Source organism: Gossypium hirsutum, chromosome D08 (assembly GCF_007990345.1).
Source record: "Gossypium hirsutum isolate 1008001.06 chromosome D08, Gossypium_hirsutum_v2.1, whole genome shotgun sequence".
Classification (NCBI taxonomy): Eukaryota; Viridiplantae; Streptophyta; class Magnoliopsida; order Malvales; family Malvaceae; genus Gossypium; species Gossypium hirsutum.
Genome location: NC_053444.1, coordinates 53,987,330 through 54,006,069, shown reverse-complemented (window position 1 = coordinate 54,006,069; position 18,740 = coordinate 53,987,330). Strand labels below are relative to the sequence as shown.

General features: G+C 32.5%; 1 protein-coding gene and 1 long non-coding RNA gene across 4 annotated transcripts; one reads left to right on the top strand and one right to left on the bottom strand.

Moving 5' to 3' along the window:
* Window positions 1-101: 101 nt before the first annotated feature.
* On the bottom strand, window positions 102-13,003 carry LOC107900724 (clustered mitochondria protein). Of its 3 annotated transcripts, none has more exons than XM_016826421.2 (30): window positions 12,832-13,003; window positions 11,847-12,096; window positions 11,375-11,436; window positions 10,979-11,168; window positions 10,766-10,906; window positions 10,522-10,678; window positions 10,209-10,402; window positions 10,001-10,102; window positions 9,264-9,399; window positions 8,511-8,639; window positions 7,812-8,187; window positions 7,575-7,679; window positions 7,281-7,399; window positions 6,301-6,409; window positions 6,040-6,219; window positions 5,471-5,605; window positions 5,214-5,384; window positions 5,035-5,121; window positions 4,790-4,921; window positions 4,432-4,587; window positions 4,140-4,208; window positions 3,664-3,831; window positions 3,085-3,117; window positions 2,600-2,656; window positions 2,486-2,526; window positions 2,070-2,189; window positions 1,575-1,884; window positions 1,378-1,485; window positions 1,200-1,271; window positions 102-1,007 (listed from the first exon to the last, which is right to left on the bottom strand). In XM_016826421.2, the coding sequence occupies exons 2-30, from the start codon at window positions 12,070-12,072 to the stop codon at window positions 531-533; spliced, it is 4,362 nt and encodes a 1,453-aa protein (XP_016681910.2). In that variant the 5' UTR covers window positions 12,073-12,096; window positions 12,832-13,003; the 3' UTR covers window positions 102-530. The 3 variants fall into 3 exon arrangements, with proteins under 3 accessions (XP_016681910.2, XP_016681911.2, XP_016681912.2); XM_016826422.2 differs by having other exon boundaries at window positions 3,673-3,831; XM_016826423.2 differs by lacking the exon at window positions 3,085-3,117 and having other exon boundaries at window positions 3,673-3,831.
* Window positions 13,004-15,141: 2,138 nt separating this feature from the next.
* LOC107900726 (uncharacterized) lies at window positions 15,142-16,621 on the top strand. Its single transcript, XR_001685016.2, has 2 exons — window positions 15,142-16,202; window positions 16,293-16,621. It is a non-coding gene; the product is annotated as an uncharacterized lncRNA (long non-coding RNA).
* Window positions 16,622-18,740: the final 2,119 nt, after the last annotated feature.

Below are 18,740 nucleotides of genomic sequence, written 5' to 3'. Positions count from 1 at the left end.
CAAATATATTAATCAGTGATATGTATAAATTTTACATGAAAATATGATAGGGATATGATTTAAACTCACTAATTAATAATATTAGTTTTTACTTTGAAAACTAAACAAAATTCCACATTTTATTTTAATTTATAAGTGAATTGTCTGTATAAGCCTTCTAGAACAAAATACAATGGAAAATGCTACTATGAGCAAATGAGACCCAAAAATACCAAGCACTTAAAAAACATAAGATCAGTACATAATTCTAAAATTATACGCCCAAAAGGAAAACAACTCATTGACAATGCTAAATTCCTATTCCCCTCAGAAGCTGCCCAGCGCTTAGCAACAAGCTGAGCCTGCCATGCCAGATTATTGGACAAGCAAAAACAAAAAAGGTATTATATGTAATTTTGAGTTCTTGCCGGCAATGCTACTCCCTGGACTTGCAATTGAGTACCAATTCATCACTTACCATGAATGAAAATTGTTAAAAAATAACAAGCAGTCCTGAAACTTGATCAAGTTTCACAGTAGTAGACATCCACTCAAGATGTGGCTTTGAGTTTTGTTTTCTGTTTTTTAGCATCCAATGAAGCCAAGCCTTTGCCTAATCCAACAGGTGCTGCTTCTCCTTCCTTGGATGTTGTTGACTCATCTTTTTTGGAATCAACTGCACCATTTGGATTATGATGCCCATTTGCTTCTTCCCTCTTCTCCCCAGAAGCTTCTCCACCATCTCCTGCCTCTGGAGTCGCCCCCATGTTGATCATGTTAAGAAGCTGAGTTAATGGGGGCACAGCTTGAACTGGTATTCCATGTGAGCGAGTCACAAGACCCCTTGCAGCAGCCTTCTTCCTTACTTCTGCCGCCGCTCGAGCTGCTCTTTCATCAAATCCTCGTCCACGAGGTAGAGTCTCACCAATCATTGCTGCATTAAGAGACTTGTTGAAAGATGCACTAGAACTCCCAGATCCTCCAGCTGCAGCAGCAGCTTGGAATGCTTGCATCAAATCTGGATGAGCCTGCGATGCCAATTTATGAATCATATAAACAGTGGCTAACCATATCAAGAAATAACATCATTTGTCTCTCAGATCTGCCTCCTCATTTACTGAAAATGGCACCTAGATCATACGTAAGTTCTAATAGCAGTTGACTAGTCAACTGACAATGCGAAAAGAAGGGAGGAAGAAAGACTAGGGTGATTAAAATACCTTTAAGATATCAATTGCCTTTTGAGCAGAAGCAGCATTTAAAGCTTGACCTTTTTGCTTTTGAGCATTCAACTGCAACGCAAATTAGCAACCTCAGGAACCAAGAACAAATATGAAAACCAGACTAAACATTACCCTTCAAATAACTATTTTCCTCTATATTAGACCATTCACTTGCCTGAAGTTCACGCATCTTAAACGTCTTCATCCAGTTCTGGGAGTCTCTTGTTCTCGTGTCCTCCTCACCAAGCTGTTTTACGAGAATGTCATATGTTTTCTTTTCATGCTGTGTACACCAAAAGCAATAGTCAGAGTTAAATCAATCTTGTTTAAACTTATTTCTAAGAAAAACTGAATTATTCTTCCAACACATGCCTGGTGCGAAAGTTTGAAGGCACCCATACAATTGAACGCAATTGCAAGCGCATGATAGCATACAGCTGTTTGAATATGTTCCTCACCAAGCAACCTTTCATTCTTTTTCAAGGCCTCTTGCAGATAACGAAGTGCTGTATTCATCTTCCCAATATCTTGATACATCATAGCAACATTTATGAAAGTTGCAGCAACATCAGGATGATCTGGGCCAGAAGATAGGCTTAGCAAAAGCAGTGCCCTGGACATGTGTCGTAGTGCTAGCTCTGTCTGGTTCAGGCCATGGTAGAAAAGGGCCATATTGCCATAACTGCAGCAGCAAATTAAATTGATTTAGACCCATGAAAAGGGCAAAAAAGGGTACAAATATCTGAAACAAAGTTCAAAACTCAAAGTAGTACTATCACAGCAATAGAAATTAGGATAAATCAGATTGCATGACACCAAATGAACCCATTATGTGTGCCTGAGAGAACATAGAGAAATGAACCATGCCTATGAGCAGTATCAGGGTGGTCCAAACCCAAGCAACGTTCATTTATAATTAGTTCTTTGTGCTGTTGCATTATCGCCCCAGCCATATCTCCTGCATGATACAGAACCATAGCAAGGTACCTGAAAATTTGGAAGCAAAACTATTTAGACAAGATTGGACATCAAAACATTGAACACTCAACCCATGTTTTTAAAAAATTGGCTAATTTCTGGAAGAAAGATATAATAATGACCATGTATTTAACACAAACAAAGGTTGGTTCAATTACATAAAAGCAAAATGTACAACCGAAGTACCATTAAGATGATACAAAGAGGACATAATATATTTCTTGTTTCGCATAATTAAAAATATAAAAGACAAAAAAGATGACTAAAACAAAAATCAATAAAATGTTTTGAGTTGTGATAACTACCGACAACAATTGGCAACCTCCCGGTGCATTGGTCCAGTGACCTGAAATCAATTGAATAAATCATGAAAAAGCTTATTTTTATGAATTCATATTAAGAGGAATGACCCAACTTACCTGTTGAAGTATTGAAAAAGCCTCTGAAAACATTGTGTACGCTTCAGTAAGCATGCCCTAGGAGAAAGATAGGAACCAAACAGTTTATTAAATCGTCATAAATACACATTCAACATAATTACCAATCCAATTCTACCATAAACCTATTTGCAATTGCAGAAAAATTGACCCTCAATTTTTCTAGACTAACATAGCCCAAGGCGCAAAACAAGCGCTCACCCGAGTAAAATAAGGCTCATGCATAGACATATAAATATATATTACATTACATTATGGTTGGTCAGTAAAAAAATCAAAAAAATTACATTGCTTTCAGGTCTTCACCATTACAATAATGGTTAAAAAAAAGAAATATATCAATCTTTGCTCCAAATTTATATTACCAAAATTACTGAATAAATTGCAATAGAAAAATAAAATAAAAGAGAAAGAATTAAAAGAATAAGAAATAATAGAATAGATAGAGAATAAAAAAAAATGTTTACCTTTAGCTTGATAGGGTCTGTTTCTGATTTTAACTAATAAAGTTGAGGAATAGCAAGTTTACAAATAATAAAATAAAGAGAAATAATAACATGTTTTTAAATAAAAAATGAAAGAAAAGAAAGCAAAGTTAAAAGTCAGATTAGGAATTAATAATATTTCAGTTTTTTTTAGAAAAGAAAAAAGAAAAAAGAAACTTAAAAGTTTATAGTCAGCTTCAATGAGTATTTGGGTTTTCTCTCTTAAAATATATTTCTATTGAATGGTTCTTTGAGTTGAAAAATTAAAATTAAAAGTTGCCTCTCCACCACTTCACTCTATTAAGTGGGTATTTGAGTTAAAAAAAAAAATTAAAATTAGCTCACCGCTTCGCTCAAGCTAGCTTTTTTGCCGCCTAGCTTAGAGCTCAAAGCGCAGTAAAAGTGAATTAAGGCGAGCGCCTAGTAAAATCACTTCGCCTGAGAATGTTAAAATGTGTAATGGTGATTTTCAGTGCACCTTAGTGCCTAGGCGCGCGCCTTAACAACACTGCATGACATTAAAGATATTTCATAGTGTTTGGTGACCGAAAAAGGGAATACAATGCTTACTTCAACTAGTTGGACCTTTCCCATCTCTACAAGATCTTTGGCTTCTGAACATACGGGAACTGAATGCTTCACTACAGGTTGGAGATTCAAGATATCTGATGTATGGAAGGGCATTGCGGTGTTAAAATCATACTTGCGAGCAGCAATAGTTATACCAACCTGTATAGAGAACCCCATTCATGTAAGCATGTGCTTGACCAGAAGTTTCAAAACTAGAAGATGGAAGCAGTGCAAATTACATAGCACATATAACATAATCAAGGTGTCTAGGTAATCTAAGCTAGAAATTCATCCAAACTTTAAACACACAAGCACATGTAGTCAAGTACAATCCACAAAACACATAAAGATGGAAACCACCCTAACAAAATTATGCAGTTTGTTCCTTACATGATGCATCCTCTGGCAATTCATCAAACAAATAACAACGAAAGATGTAAGAAATAGCATATTGTAAGAACTCAAACCTTTTGACACATATTGCGTAAGACAGAAATTTTCTTCACCCGTAATCTTGCATCCTCTGGTAACTCAAACTACATAAAGAAAAATCAGAAATCAAACATATAGCATAAATTAATATACTCAATGCGAAGTATATTCATAGATTAAATAAACTCGGATTATCCTGTTTCCACAGATTCAATAAACACAGATATGATGGTGAGCATTTATTCATAATACTAGTACACCTTGACAACAGATAATCTAACTACTTTATAAAACATCCATACTCAAAAACAAAATACAACTCAATACCTGATATTTCAGCTTTGCAAATTTCTGAATTTCAGACCATAAACTTTCGGAGCTGACATTCATATAAGAGGAAATATTCTTCCTCGCAGATGTTTTACCCTTCCATCTAGCATGTCCCTTTGACGTCTTGCCTGATGAATGATGACTTGCTTGCTCCTGCAAATATTTGGACATAAATACTGACCTCAGGCAGTTCAGGCTAGATTACCATCACCTAATGCAGTTCCTCTTAAAAAACAGAATCTTAAGCTTATAATGATTTGGATCATTGACACATCAAAACACCGAATACTGCAGAGCCCTGAGATTGCTTATAGTCTAGTTACTTGGGATGAAAAACTCATCTAATAGAACATACTTTCTTATGGTTTTTGGACTGTGAGCTAGAAGTCAATTTTGCAGCAACAGATTGGCAACTTCCAAAGAAACAGCTCAAAAAATGTGAGATTGCAGGACCCAGATCGTGATCTTCTGTATCTCTCAGAACATCCTGCATAACCAGCAATTACAATTTCCATATAAAAATTTCACAACAAAATTTCCAAAACATAGAAAGCATTACAAAACAAGAATAGATGTCAAGCAGGAAAAAAATGACATCACCTTCAAGATGTGCTTTGCTGACCGGACAACAATCTCATTAGAACAAAGATCCCATAGATGAGGTAGATGTTTGGTTCCATTGGCAACCTGTAAAATTATACCATTCACCAACAGCTTCAACATTCTATTACCGAAATAGCAAGACTAATGAACAAACCCACAAAATACATAAAGCTCACATTTCCAATGTATCGAATATTAATCCCATGTGCATGAAGTGCTTCTGTTAGTGTCTGACCATCCATGGGTGAAACTTCCAGCGTGCAAAGGTCTTGTATAAACTTAGGAAGTACAACATCTACAAGATAAGAACTAGCTTTCTTCACATTTTCTTCGTCTTCCACAATCTCCTGGTGTACACAATGGAAAAAGCTAAGAAAATCCACAGTTTAGCAGCATTATAAAGTAAGGAAAATTGCAGATAAAGGAGACTCACTTCTTGACTCCCAGCCAATTTAAATTCAGTGAAAACATTGGGGTTAAATAATATCTCCTCATTCGTTTCACAACTTTTAACAGATGCAGAAGCACATTCCGTATCAGCCTTGTTTTTATCTTCATTGGTTATACCCTGTGGTCATAAGGAGCATGAGCAAAATACATTTAACCACAAACAATTATAAGATAATAGAACTAAGTGTAATTAAATATAGCATTCAATGCCAACAAACTCATATCTTACGTGCGCATGTTACCATGCACACACAATGCCTTAATCCCCATTTAAAAAAATAGATACAAAATTCATACAATTCGGAAGTTCCACCTTATCGAAGACTTGAATAAGAATTCCATTATCCACATAACTTAGCAGAAAATATTTAAAGCTTTGACAAACCAACTGTCCACTTGAGACTTATTTTCAAAGTTGGGGGGAATTATCACCATTCACCGCATTTGGCAACAAAAAAGAAAAAGATTAAGTGTTCTATGTAAACCTGAACAGTGTATATAGGAAGTCAAAAGCAACAGCTTAGATATTTGTTATCATGAAGAGAGCCTTGCCTGGTTATCACCAGAAGTTGCAGCTTCATGAGACTCAGTCTCTACTGGAGTTTCAACAACAGCAGCCTTTGAAGAATCAGTTGCCACATTAACCTCTCCCTCAGATTTTGAAGAACCAGTTGCCACATTAACTTCTCCCTCAGATTTAGGCACGGATTTTGAGCTTTCAGGAGCTTGAGCCTTCTCCAGTTAAGCAGGTCAACATCAGGTAAGAGCACTTCAAACAAATTGCAAATTGACATTAATGTATGAATGTTCTACCTGGACAAATGCAGTAATTAGTTCTGGTCTCAGTATACAAAATCGGGATCCAGGTCCAATAAAGTTTGCATCACGAGGAGTCGCTCTCATCAAATCCAGAAGATAATGCCTAATAAAAGAAATGGAATTAGGGGGAAAAAGAAAAGAAAAGAAAGCTAATGATAAAATGTGGTTAAGCATAAATTATAACATGCAAAGGGTCTAGCTCTGATTAGCACATACAATGAAAAAATAGATACATCTCTTCTCTCATGGAAGAAACATTCATCACAAGGAAGAATATTAACTAATCTCACCTAGCTATATGAGCTGCAAAGTAGGTACAATTCTTATGACAAGGAACTTAAAGAAAATAAACTGATAGCTAGAAGACAGTGAGTTAATCTGGGATGGAGTTCAAGTGTGAGGATATTGCAGCTCTTAAGAAAAGGGAAGAGTCAGATAATCAGAAATGTAAAAAATAGAAGACACCTCAACCGAAGGAAGGGGGAATGGCAGACTGCAAATCAAGCACTACCACTGATCAATCAAAAGAAATAGTAAAAAAGAAAAGAAACTTGCGGGTTCAAGGAAATAAAGATGGGGAGGCAGTAGCAGAGGTAGGTTGGCAAGAAAAATATGTGTCTAGAAGGGAAAGTTAAACTTTTACACCCAAGTAATATGCTATATTTAAGGGCATTTTTGTAATTATCTTGGGGTAGAGCACAGTTCTCCCTAAACCAGAACCTGGCTGATTTAAAAATAATATCAACCCGACCAAGCCTGATTTAAAAAAACCACCTGATTAGATCAGGTGGGAACCCATGGGGGGAGGGTTGCCATCCCAAGAAAATCCATGATTTGTGAACGTAAAGTCTTTAACCGTAAGTCACAAAACATGAATGTAAGGCTAATGGTGGGTATCAAAAGATGTCAAGGACAAAATATTGCAGTCCATATCGATGCAGCTCATTAACTTGCAAACCACAAGAAAAAGTCACCTGTCATCACTACCAACAATGCCCTTGCATTCCACCGGAGCAGCCAATTTGAAAACATTCCCAGATGCATCAAGTACTGTGTGCTCCTTCAAATGAAGGCGTTTGGCAGCTTCAAGCACCTAAAGAAACATAGAAGTCAGCACTCTCCACAAAAACATTTGTTCTATGTAAAGAGTATCAATTTAGCTGAAACTTAATAACATGAAATATAAATGTTGAAAGAGATGATTACTCAACAAACATGCCACAGATACCAGACAATTATTTTAGGACGTTAAATTTCATATTTCTCACCTTTGAATGAAAATCTTCATTCCAGCAAATCTTTTTGCCATTGTCAACAGATCCATAAAGGAGAGAATCTGATTTATCTCCTTGGAGAATGCCAGGTAAGACACTCTACAAAAAGAGAAGTATCAATTATTACATAATTCTAGAGCAAATAAAAAAAGAAATAAAAAAAAATTAGGCAGAAGGAACACAAATTCCACATCTAACAACTCCTAAAATAGAAAAGATATATAGCTTCACCTGCGCCACCACTCTATGACCTCTGTAATCAATTATGGCCATAGCAAGATTATGAAGCCCAGGGACATCAGCTTCCTGATATGCCTTTGTTCCTTTCAAATCATTATTTGCAGAAGCATATGTAGCCTGCTCACTCTCAGCCAATGGTGTCTCAACAGACCCTTGAGCCAATTCCGTTATACTGTCACTTTCCCCTATGCTAGATCTACCACATCTTTCCTCATTTGAATCCATTCTACTTCCAGGCAACATCTCAGATGAAGCAGCTTCATTTCCGCTCTCAGTACTTGAATTAGTCTCTACTGCACGTTTCTTTGACAGTTGTTCCATATCCGAATCAACAGCAAAACTGAAGAATATGTTGTTATGAACATACCTGAGAAAAAAACGACAGTACAAAATTTATCTCAATTGTAAAGTAGAATAACAAGTATAAAAAGCAATTTGGGGGTGATGCTATAGTGTAACAAATGAATTTATTACACAAAGCACAGAGAACAAAATAAATGAATTGACAAATTGCTAAGAGATGCCTAATACTAAGGACTTCTATACAATATCACAAAATGAAGAGGGGAAATGGGACAGCATAAGTCCTCAGAGAAATCATGACTGATGTTTCCAAAGGCAATGTGCAAGATAACACTGTTCGCAACAAAATTCTCAATCAAATGCAGAGTTCATTTAAGGATCACTAACATGTGAAAGCACTCAGGATCAGTTGGATTTATGGGGGGTATACATCTGTTGATGACTCCAACAGCACCACTAATTGCTGCATCAACAAAGTCCGAAGTCACTTTATAGAGAGCCCTATCCCGCAGGATCCTGCAACAAATTTGTACACATGATAAGCAGAAACTCCAAAATCATTCATAACAGCTTAACGCCTGTGAATAAGTGGCAAGCATGTCCATTACAAGGTTAAATGAAAAATAAGACAGTAATTCATTCTAAAACTACAAAGTAGTTCCTTTCATAGTCTGTAATCTTAACAAAAAGATTATAACAAAGTGTTCGATTAAATTTCTTAATTTCCCATTCAATCACACACTTTAACTGCACATTTTGGGGCTTATTATGTCAAGATTACAACATTCATGTCAATCAGATTAAAAACACTTAGTTTCTTTTCAATATGACACAAAATATTTTATTTTGTGTCTGATATGCATGCTATTGAAATTTAAATATACAGTACCTATTAATTAAATTGCACAAGCATATAAAACTGTTATTCAAACATAATACAATGCTATCAAAATGAACAATCAGCATTCTAATGATTACGTATATCCAGCTAGACATACTTTGTCATGAAAAATAATTAGATGTTTTATTACTAGTTAGCTGGTAGATAATAAGCACTATAAATCTACAGAATGAATTAGGTTCTCCAAAAAAGCATTAGGACAATTAAAAGTCACAAACATTTAGGAATGAATTATGCACCTTTCTTGAGGGGTTGTATGTGGAAATTCTCGACAAGATTGCAGTTCCTCATTCCAATCTCTTTGCATGCCAATCAACTCACTCCCATATGAAGGAGTCAATGCATCCTCTGCTCTGGCTGCATCACGTTTGTGATCTGGAAACAACACAAGCAACAGAATCAGCTTTTGCAGTACAACAATACTGCTTTTGCAATGCAACATACTTAAATTTGTTTTTTTTAAATGAAAATAAAATATAGTCTTGCGGCAAAAATTTCTAGCAAGCATACCGAAAAAGAAAAAAAAATACACTATATCAGATAGGAGCAAAGAAAGAAGGATGGAGAGGAAATAGAGTAGAAGGAAAAGTTACTTTCTTTTCACTCTGTCCTTCATTTGATAGGATAGAACTCCCCAAGGTGGATTTACACCTATCCTTTCCCTCAATTTTTAATCCTTCTAAATCTGGGATATAAATTAACAATTCTATTTGCAACTTTAAACCCTATCTTATTTCTATCTCTTTCTCTTTTCCTCTATTTTTATCCTCCATACCATACATAAAGAAGAAAAAATAACTTCCATTCTTTCTTTTTACTCTTTCCTCTACTTTTTCCCTTCCCTCAATTTTCCTCCCTACTGGAAATAGTGTAAGAAAATAGACAATAGAAGAATTACCCTCCACGTTAGAGAGCTCAATCTACTTTTTCCGTTTTCAAAGCTGAACACTGAAGTAACTTTAGAAGTCAAAATTACCAGGAACTGGATATAATTCCAGCCATGAATTTGGTGGAAGCAGAGATTGAACATTTTCAAAAGGATGTGCAGTGGCCTTCCGCTCCATAATTTCATGGAAAGCTTCATTACAGGTACACAAAAGGAAATAATTAGTGCATAACAGTAAATGGACCAGAAATTTTCAACCTCTAACACTACTTAAAAGAACGTTTTGCATATATGTTACCTTTTCTGAACTTAGAGCTAATTTTCTGCAGGAGTCCAACAAGAGTTGTTGCTTCATAACCAGCTTTGCTTGGTTTGGGGTCAAGAACATTCCCCGTGCTTGAATTGACATAAAACATCTTTGTGGTTCCCGTAACACAGTATTTATTACCCTCTAAAGTTTCTATATCCAAATAGATCAAATCCCCTACAAGCCTGTCCCCAACAAAGTTCAAATGTCTTGTTAATACTCGTTCAAGATAAATGCCAAAACTCAATCACCATCAACAACAAAAATATCATTCAACATAAAGAATATAAATTCAGCATTTTACCTTCGATAGCTAGGTGGAGGGTTGAAGGATGAAAAAACAATACTCTCAACACATTTAATCTCCTTCGAAGGTGTACACAGCAATTTACCTAATGATCCAGTAACATCCTCCATAAAGCCCAGGCCATCAAGCTCTGGAACATCAGTTTTTGCAGCATCTGCACAACATAAAACTGAAAGTGAAAATCACAGAGTTTATAAAATGGTAAATGATAATGACAGTGACTTAAGGTCCAATTTCAAACCTCCTGAATTGGGAGCTTTACTTTGGGCATTCTCATACTGCAATGCAAGTGAAGTCGAGAGTGAGGCATGAAGTGTAGAAAGGGAAAGCAGATCTCTTGTGCGGTGAACATGAGCTCTGATAGATCTATCATCATATAATGCTGCCAAAAGTTTTAGGTTAGAGCCCATATAGAGACCTTAAAACCATAAAACAGAAAACAAAGCAATTATACCAGCAACCATCTCCAAGGAGCAACCACCGAGAGTAATATCAGCTACTTCAGAAATTTCATTATAATCTTCTAAATGATGAGTTGAACCATCCTTAATGTGCAGCAGTAAATCATAGCATGTGAAGTAACAGGTCTCGGGGGCATCAAGAAGAAATTGTCGTATGTCCATGACAGAATCTCCAGGATTCAACTGCAAATACATACAGTCAATTCATCATTTGAACCGCATCAATGATAAGGTATCCATGCGAAAAGAGAATTCAATTTTTAATTGTAACCAATGAAAATCCATCCACATATAGATGCTTATGTACATACACCCAAACACACATCAGCGAACCATATCTATGCATATAGAGAGAGAGAAGACATAGTTTCAAAATCATGTTGGTTCACCTGCAGTTCAAGCCGTTCCCCACTCTGTGTTTTAACAGGCACTGGGTAAAGGTGAAGGTCACCTGAATCAATACAGAAGAAAAGAAAAAAGTGAGTCCAATAGCAATCTAAGAAGCATGCGATAGAAACATAAAACAGATTTAAATTAAGATTTCATATAAGCAACAGAAAAAGCAGAAAGTGAACCTAAGCTGGCCTAAAACATTCGAAGATATTGAATGAATATTCATCTGTCTCACATTGTTTAAGGAAACATGTTTATTAGACAACAGAAGGTGTATACACAGATGAATGATTGAAATCATAGATTATCATTTCCATATGGAGGAAAACAATGGAACTCTTTCTTTATACCACTATGCAATTGAAAATAAAAAAGAAATCATTATAAGATTTGAGAGGTGATCTGAATATGCTAATGAAAGGAAATCACAATAAAAGTAATAATATAGCAATCATGCATAAAATTCACCTTGCTTTGGTTGGCTTGATGAATTCAAAGCTTCAGACTCTGTCAACTCTGACTTGGAACCAGATGATTCAACCATGTTTGGAACTCCATTAGAGTCAACGTTAGGAGGCTTGGAAGCAGTTACATTGTCCTTCAAGGGAGCATCAGAAGAGACAGCTTGCTCTGAACAAGTGGTTGAATTGTGTGACCCTCTCCGACTCCTTCCCTTATTAGATTTCCCCGCCATTTGCACGAACTTGATTCCCAATACCTTAATTTATAAGCATATAAAGAGTTCGGAAAAGTTCTATGGTGAGTTGGTTATTCTACAAATATTATACGTGTATAACATAGTTCTCTTAATTTTAACAATAATATAAACACATATGCAACAAATGCAATGAATTCTATTCAAACTCAGAATAAACTAGAAAGGAGAACAAAAACAAAAGCCCATGAGCTGGTCATATATCATAAACAGTACCTTAGAAATTGAACTAATATGTCTGCCTGTGCATGTAATATAAGTTAAAAAGAAAAACATTTTTAAGACAGAATCCCTGAATGCACCTAATAAGATGCAAACTCGTTATTAGACAAACTTACAATCAGCAAAAACAAGAGAAGAAATTAAAAAAGAAACACTAAACCATAATGATTTTAAGAAACAATACATCCAACAGAAGCAAGTGTAGAGAGATGCTGTATTTTTATTTTACAGAGTTTCAAATAGCGGTGTCGTGGACTCTATTTTGCAGTAGCAGCGCCGTGAGCCAGCGCTAAAGACCTAAATAGCGGCAATAACGGCCGGTTATTTACTCTAAGCTGATAGCTTTTAGAAAAAAAAATTTCCTTCTCAACAAAGTAAACATAGAGAGTATGAGATAAAGTACCAAGCAGGACGATCAAAAACAGAAAATAAATTAAAAATATGACAGAGTGATACAGAGGCCGAAAGCGTATAACACAAAATCTCATGGCTCATGTTTAGGGTTCGGAAAATTACCTTATTCGGTTTCCTGGTGTGTCGGAAACTAGAAGGCAATAGAGGGTTTGCGTCAGAAGAGAAAGGCGAGGCTTGTTTGGGACACAGTGGTGGTGAGAGGTTTATCTGGCGGCGGGGAATATCAGTGAAGAGATATATGAGAGTAGGTTCGTTATTTTTAAAGGCATTTTTAGGAATACATTTTCTTATATCTATAATAACTCTATTTGGATAAAAGATTAAAATTTATCTCTTCATCTTCAAAAAAATATTATCTCTCTTCAAAAGAATTTTTAAATTTATACAATTAGATATATTTACTATTTAAATAGTTATTAAATTTTATGATTTTATGCTAAAATTTGGGTTACATTTTAGGAAATTATTTAGTGCACTCTCTTTAAATTTTACAAATAGGTAAGAGATTGACACATCTCTTATAAAATATACTCACATTTTTTTTATTAGGTTTGTACAATGTGCAATACATATGAAAATCTTATTTATTTAAATTAATTAATGATTATAATTATAATTAAAATATCTAGTATTAAACTGATAAGTCTTAATTGTAATCGATATATAACTATAATACTAATTAAATAATAATAAATCTTAAAATATTTAATTATTGTTTTATGTTAATATGAAAATTTTAATTTCAATTGAATTGTATAATTAAAAAAATTCTATTATACAAAAAAATTAAATTAAAATTATTATTTATATACCTTTATCAATTATTAATAATTATTTTATATTATTGGCTAAATTAGCCATATATGTAAAAAAATAAAAGTTTATGGGCTAAATAGTTCAATTTTAAAAAATTTAAAGAAATAGGTCGTTTTTGAAGAGTGTGGAAAACGCGTCCAGTTGGGCACGTTTTTCCTTTAAGTTATATTTTCTGACTTTTAATATAATTAGTTTGTTTAGTTAAATAATTAAATATTAGTGGTTTTGTCTTTAAGTCTCAAGTTCGATTCTTCTCTCACTCACATTTATATTTTGGTTAAATAATAATGATTTCACTCTTGAAACCTAAGTTCAATTCCCCTCTTTTATACACAATTGTAATTTTTATTTCATCTTATTTCAAGCTTTTTTATTATTTTTAATTAATCAATATATTGTTTTCAATTTTTTTTATTTTTAATTAATAACTCTTTTATTGATAAAATCAAATAATAAATATTTAATTATATAATAAAAATATATATTTGACATATATCATTATGTTAAAAATATTTGATATTAATAACTCCTTCACATATAATATAAACATCAACTAATTTTTTTGATATATTTTTCTTTATGTATAATATTTATATGTCAAATATTTATTTTCTTCACTTATTTTGTACGTATAGTGATTTCTAATATTATAAAATGAAATAATTATTTCAAATATAATTATTATTTTTATATGTAAAATATTTCAAATATCATTGTTTTTTCATCTACATTGTGAGTATGATATTTCAAATATTTTTATATGTGAAATATTTCAATTAATTAGTTCAAATAGCATTATGTTTATATTTTAAATATTTTAAATGCACATACAAAAATATATAATACTAAAATTTACTAAACTCATGATATGGATTGAAAATTAAATATTATACATATAAAATTATATTTACTAAAAATAATCATGTTTTTAATAATTATTTGATTTTATGAATAAAAGAGTTTTTAATTAAAAATATGAATTAAAAATACTTTTTTAAAATAATATATTTATTAATTAAAAAATAAAAAAAGCTTGAAACAAAAATTACAAAATAATTATTATATTTTTTAAAAAATAATTTTTTTTAAACAACATGAAATAAAAATTACAAATGTGTTTAGAAGAAAGGAATTGAACTTCGGTCTTAAGGATAAAATTATTATTTAACCATTTAACCAAATCAACTAATACATTAAAAATATTAATAAAAATATAAAAAGCTTAAAACAAAATGAGATAAGAAAAATATAAATGGGAGTGGGAGAGGAATCAAACCTGTGACTTGACAAAACCACTAACAGCTTGTTTGGTTTGGTGTATTGGCTTAGCCAATACACCCCTAATCGGTGGGCCCCACCTAATACCTCTCTAACACGTCGTTTGGTTTGATGTATTGGTAATACGCATCTAATCCATTACCTTCTTAATCGGTGAAAACCACCGATTTCTATTCCCCCCTCTTTGCCCAGATTAGCTACTGATTGAGCATCACCTTCCTGATTTGCCCTCCCCCCATCCCCTTGTTTCTCTTCTGTTCCTTCATCCGATTTCCTTCCTTATTTCTTTGCTTTTGTTTTAATTCATCTGCTTTTGAAGTACTCTTTGTTTTTGGAGTTTTGCAGAATAGCAGATGTTCAACATGCCATGTAACAACTAAACATGGGAAAGTTGCTTACTAACTTGGATCTTGTTCAGAATACTTGTAAATGCTTATCCTTTTATTTTGGTGTGGGTTTGTTTAGTAGTGCTGGTGCCTTTTGTGATTGTTATAGGTTTCTTACTAGGTCTATAATTGTTAAAAGGTGAATTGTAGGAAGGATAGATGCGGACAGATAAATTGGATTATTTTCACTTTTTTGTTGAATTATTTTCACTCTTGAATTATAAACTTCATCTTGTTTCCTTGTTCTTGCTGGTAATTCACAATTAGTTCTTATGTAGCCCTGTATAACAGACACAGTCACATAGATGATCTTTGTAAGTCATCCTTCTGAAATCTAGAGATAGTCAAATGGGAAAGAGTCGTAGGCAGTCTAAGAAGAGGTGTACAAAACCGACTCAGAGTTTCATTAGAAACTGCCAATGGTGCGTCTGGATTTAACCTTAGCTACTGGTTGCAACTCTATGTCATTGAATGTACTATTGCGGGGTTCATGCGTATCAATCAAATGGTGGTAATCTTCCTCGACTGATGTTATTGTGTTTGTATCTGTCATTATGATTGAGCATGTTTCTGTGTCTATGTTACCGTTGCAATGGGAACTAACCAAAACTTGGATTATGGTAATAAAATTGTTCTTATACTATTTCATGTTTCATGTTTCATTGTCATGTAATTGTTTTTCTGAATTGTTTTTCTGAATTTAGCTGATTGCATTGATTGTTTTAATTCATAGGATCAGTGATGGACATCATTCAGCTTCATTGTTTAGTTTCTGGCATTGGTGCTCATGACATAGGCAGAGTAAGTAGAGATTCCCTTCTGCTGAAAATGAGGAACAAGTAAGCTTTTGATTTCTTCTGCTGAATGCTTGCTTTATATTGTAGTTGAACTAAGATCTTGAGGCAGTACTGCAACTTGTCAACAAATATGTCTTCTGGTTTTTGGTGCTTTAGAGGAAACATGTGCTCTTGGCAATTTAGCCTTCCTAGAGAGGTAAATTACTTTTGATTCATTGTGATTTTTTAGCAACCTTACCTCATGGCCTTCTATTTCCTGATTTATCAATGCATCATATAAATCCAGAATTGGCAGAGATTGCTTTTTCCCTTAACTTGTGGAATGGACACATGAAGTTGGAGGTTATTTTCAATGGCAACTTTGGACAGTATTCGTTTTCCTGCTAGATTGGTGAGCTATTTTGTTTGAAGTGAAGAATCGGTTTCATGGAAGGCCAATTGGAGTTGAGAGCAAGGTGAAAGAGATATTGTATCGGCTTGAATTTCTTCTATTGAATGCTTGCTTTATATTTTTAGTTGAAAGTGAGATATTGAGGCAGTACTTCCGTTTAATTCAGAATTGTTGTAAATTCAATCGAGTTCTTGATGATAATTCGATATGGTTATGTTTTTTTATTTTTTAGAGTTCAATTCTTACTTATTAAATTTTATTAGTTATAATTATTTTAAATTTTATTAAATCATATATTTTAATTAAAATATATTTAATATTAATTATTTCAAATTATCTTTTATAGTATCATATAATATATTATGATTTGAGTAAATTCATATAAGAATATTAATTATTAAGAATTTTATTAAATTATATATTTTAAGTATAATATATTTAATAATAATTATGTTTAAATATGATTAAATTATTTATTATTCATATTAATAATCTTATCAAAATTTAAATAACAATAACAATAATAATTTACCAAAACAAATTTCTGGTAATTATTAAGAATTTTATTAAATTATATATTTTAATTAAAATATGTTTAATAATAATTATGTTTAAATATGATTAAAATATTTATTATTGATAATAATAATCTTATTAAAATTTAAATAATAATAACAATAATCATTTACCAAAATAAATTTATGCTAAGGGTATTCTAGTCATTTTAGTTTTTTCCACTATGCTATTGCACCTCTATTCCATTCAACCAAACACAAGATTACTATTACGCATCTATTCCATTACATTCAACCAAACAGTTGATTTGCTATTACACCTCTAATCCAATACACCTCTAATCCAATACACTTCTAATCCAATACATCTCTAATCCAATACAGCGAACCAAACGCACTCTAAGGGAGCGTTTGATTCGCTCTATTGGATTAGAGGTGTATTGGATTAGAGGTGTAATAGCAAATCAACTGTTTGGTTGAATGTAATGGAATAGAGGCGTAATAGTAATCTTGTGTTTGGTTGAATGGAATAGAGGTGTAATAGCATAATGGAAAAAAACTAAAATGACTAGAATACCCTTAGCATAAATTTGTTTTGGTAAATGATTATTGTTATTGTTATTTAAATTTTAATAAGATTATTAATATCAATAATAAATAATTTAATCATATTTAAACATAATTATTATTAAATATATTATAATTAAAATATATAATTTAATAAAATTCTTAATAATTAATATTCTTATATGAATTTACTCAAATCATAATATATGATACTGTAAAATATAAATTAACATAATTATTATTAAATATAGTATAATTAAAATATATAATTTAATAAAATTCGTAATAATTAATATTCTTATATGAATTTACTCAAATCATAATATATGATACTATAAATGAAAATTTGAAATAATTAATATTAAATATATTTTAATTAAAATATATGATTTAATAAAATTTAAAATAATTATAACTAATAAATTATATTTTATGAATTTGTATAATTTAAAATAATAATTATTACATATAATTTAATAATTAATATTAAATTTCATAAAATTCTTGATAATAAATTTTCTTATATGAATTTATACAATTTAAAATAATTAATATTAAATATAATTTAATAGTGATATATAATTTCATAAAATTCTTAATAATAAAATGTTCTTATATCAATTTACTAAAATCAATATATAACTTGAGAATTATATTCTGCATAAACATAATTAACTTATATTAAGAAAAGGTTAGATGAAAATGAAGTTGTACATCATAATCCATATGTTACATAGTTTTACAACATCAAAAAGTTTGAACATTTAAATTTAATGGTGAGAAATAAATCTTCTGGCCCATTCCAATCGGGCAACAGAAGGTAAACTAAAGAAAATAATCATTTGAGTTGGATGATCGGGAATTTTACTCAAAGCATCATACCGCTGATCGTCGGTTAAACCTTCAATTGACCATAAGGCTGAATATAAATTTGAAGCTTTCTCTTCCATCTTTTGATGTTCTTCTGACTTCGGCTGAACTACCACATCGGAGGCAATACTCCTACTGATTTGATCGCCAACGGCCTGGATTTTTTCCCCCAACAAAGTGGCAGCCTCATCAAATGAAAAATACACATTATCACGAGCATCAGATTTATTCTTTCTCTTGTTTGAAGATGAGGAACCCCCTTGGTCTCTATCTCCTCGCGGATCTGTACCAGAAACATCCATGTCGTCTAAAGAGACTTCAGCTTCGCAGTCATAGAATGTGTTTCTCTCTTCATTCATATCTGTAGTACGTTCATCCTCAGCATGTATTT

Excerpts from the sequence above, each read along its gene's own strand:
- LOC107900724 (XM_016826421.2), bottom strand. The coding sequence starts at position 12,072 with ATGGCGGGGAAATCTAATAAGGGAAGGAGTCGGAGAGGGTCACACAAT. Across the intron at positions 10,679-10,765 it reads TAAAGCTCCCAATTCAGGAG|ATGCTGCAAAAACTGATGTT; the intron begins GTTTGAAATTGG and ends TATGTTGTGCAG. Across the intron at positions 1,008-1,199 it reads AGGCAATTGATATCTTAAAG|GCTCATCCAGATTTGATGCA; the intron begins GTATTTTAATCA and ends TTGGCATCGCAG.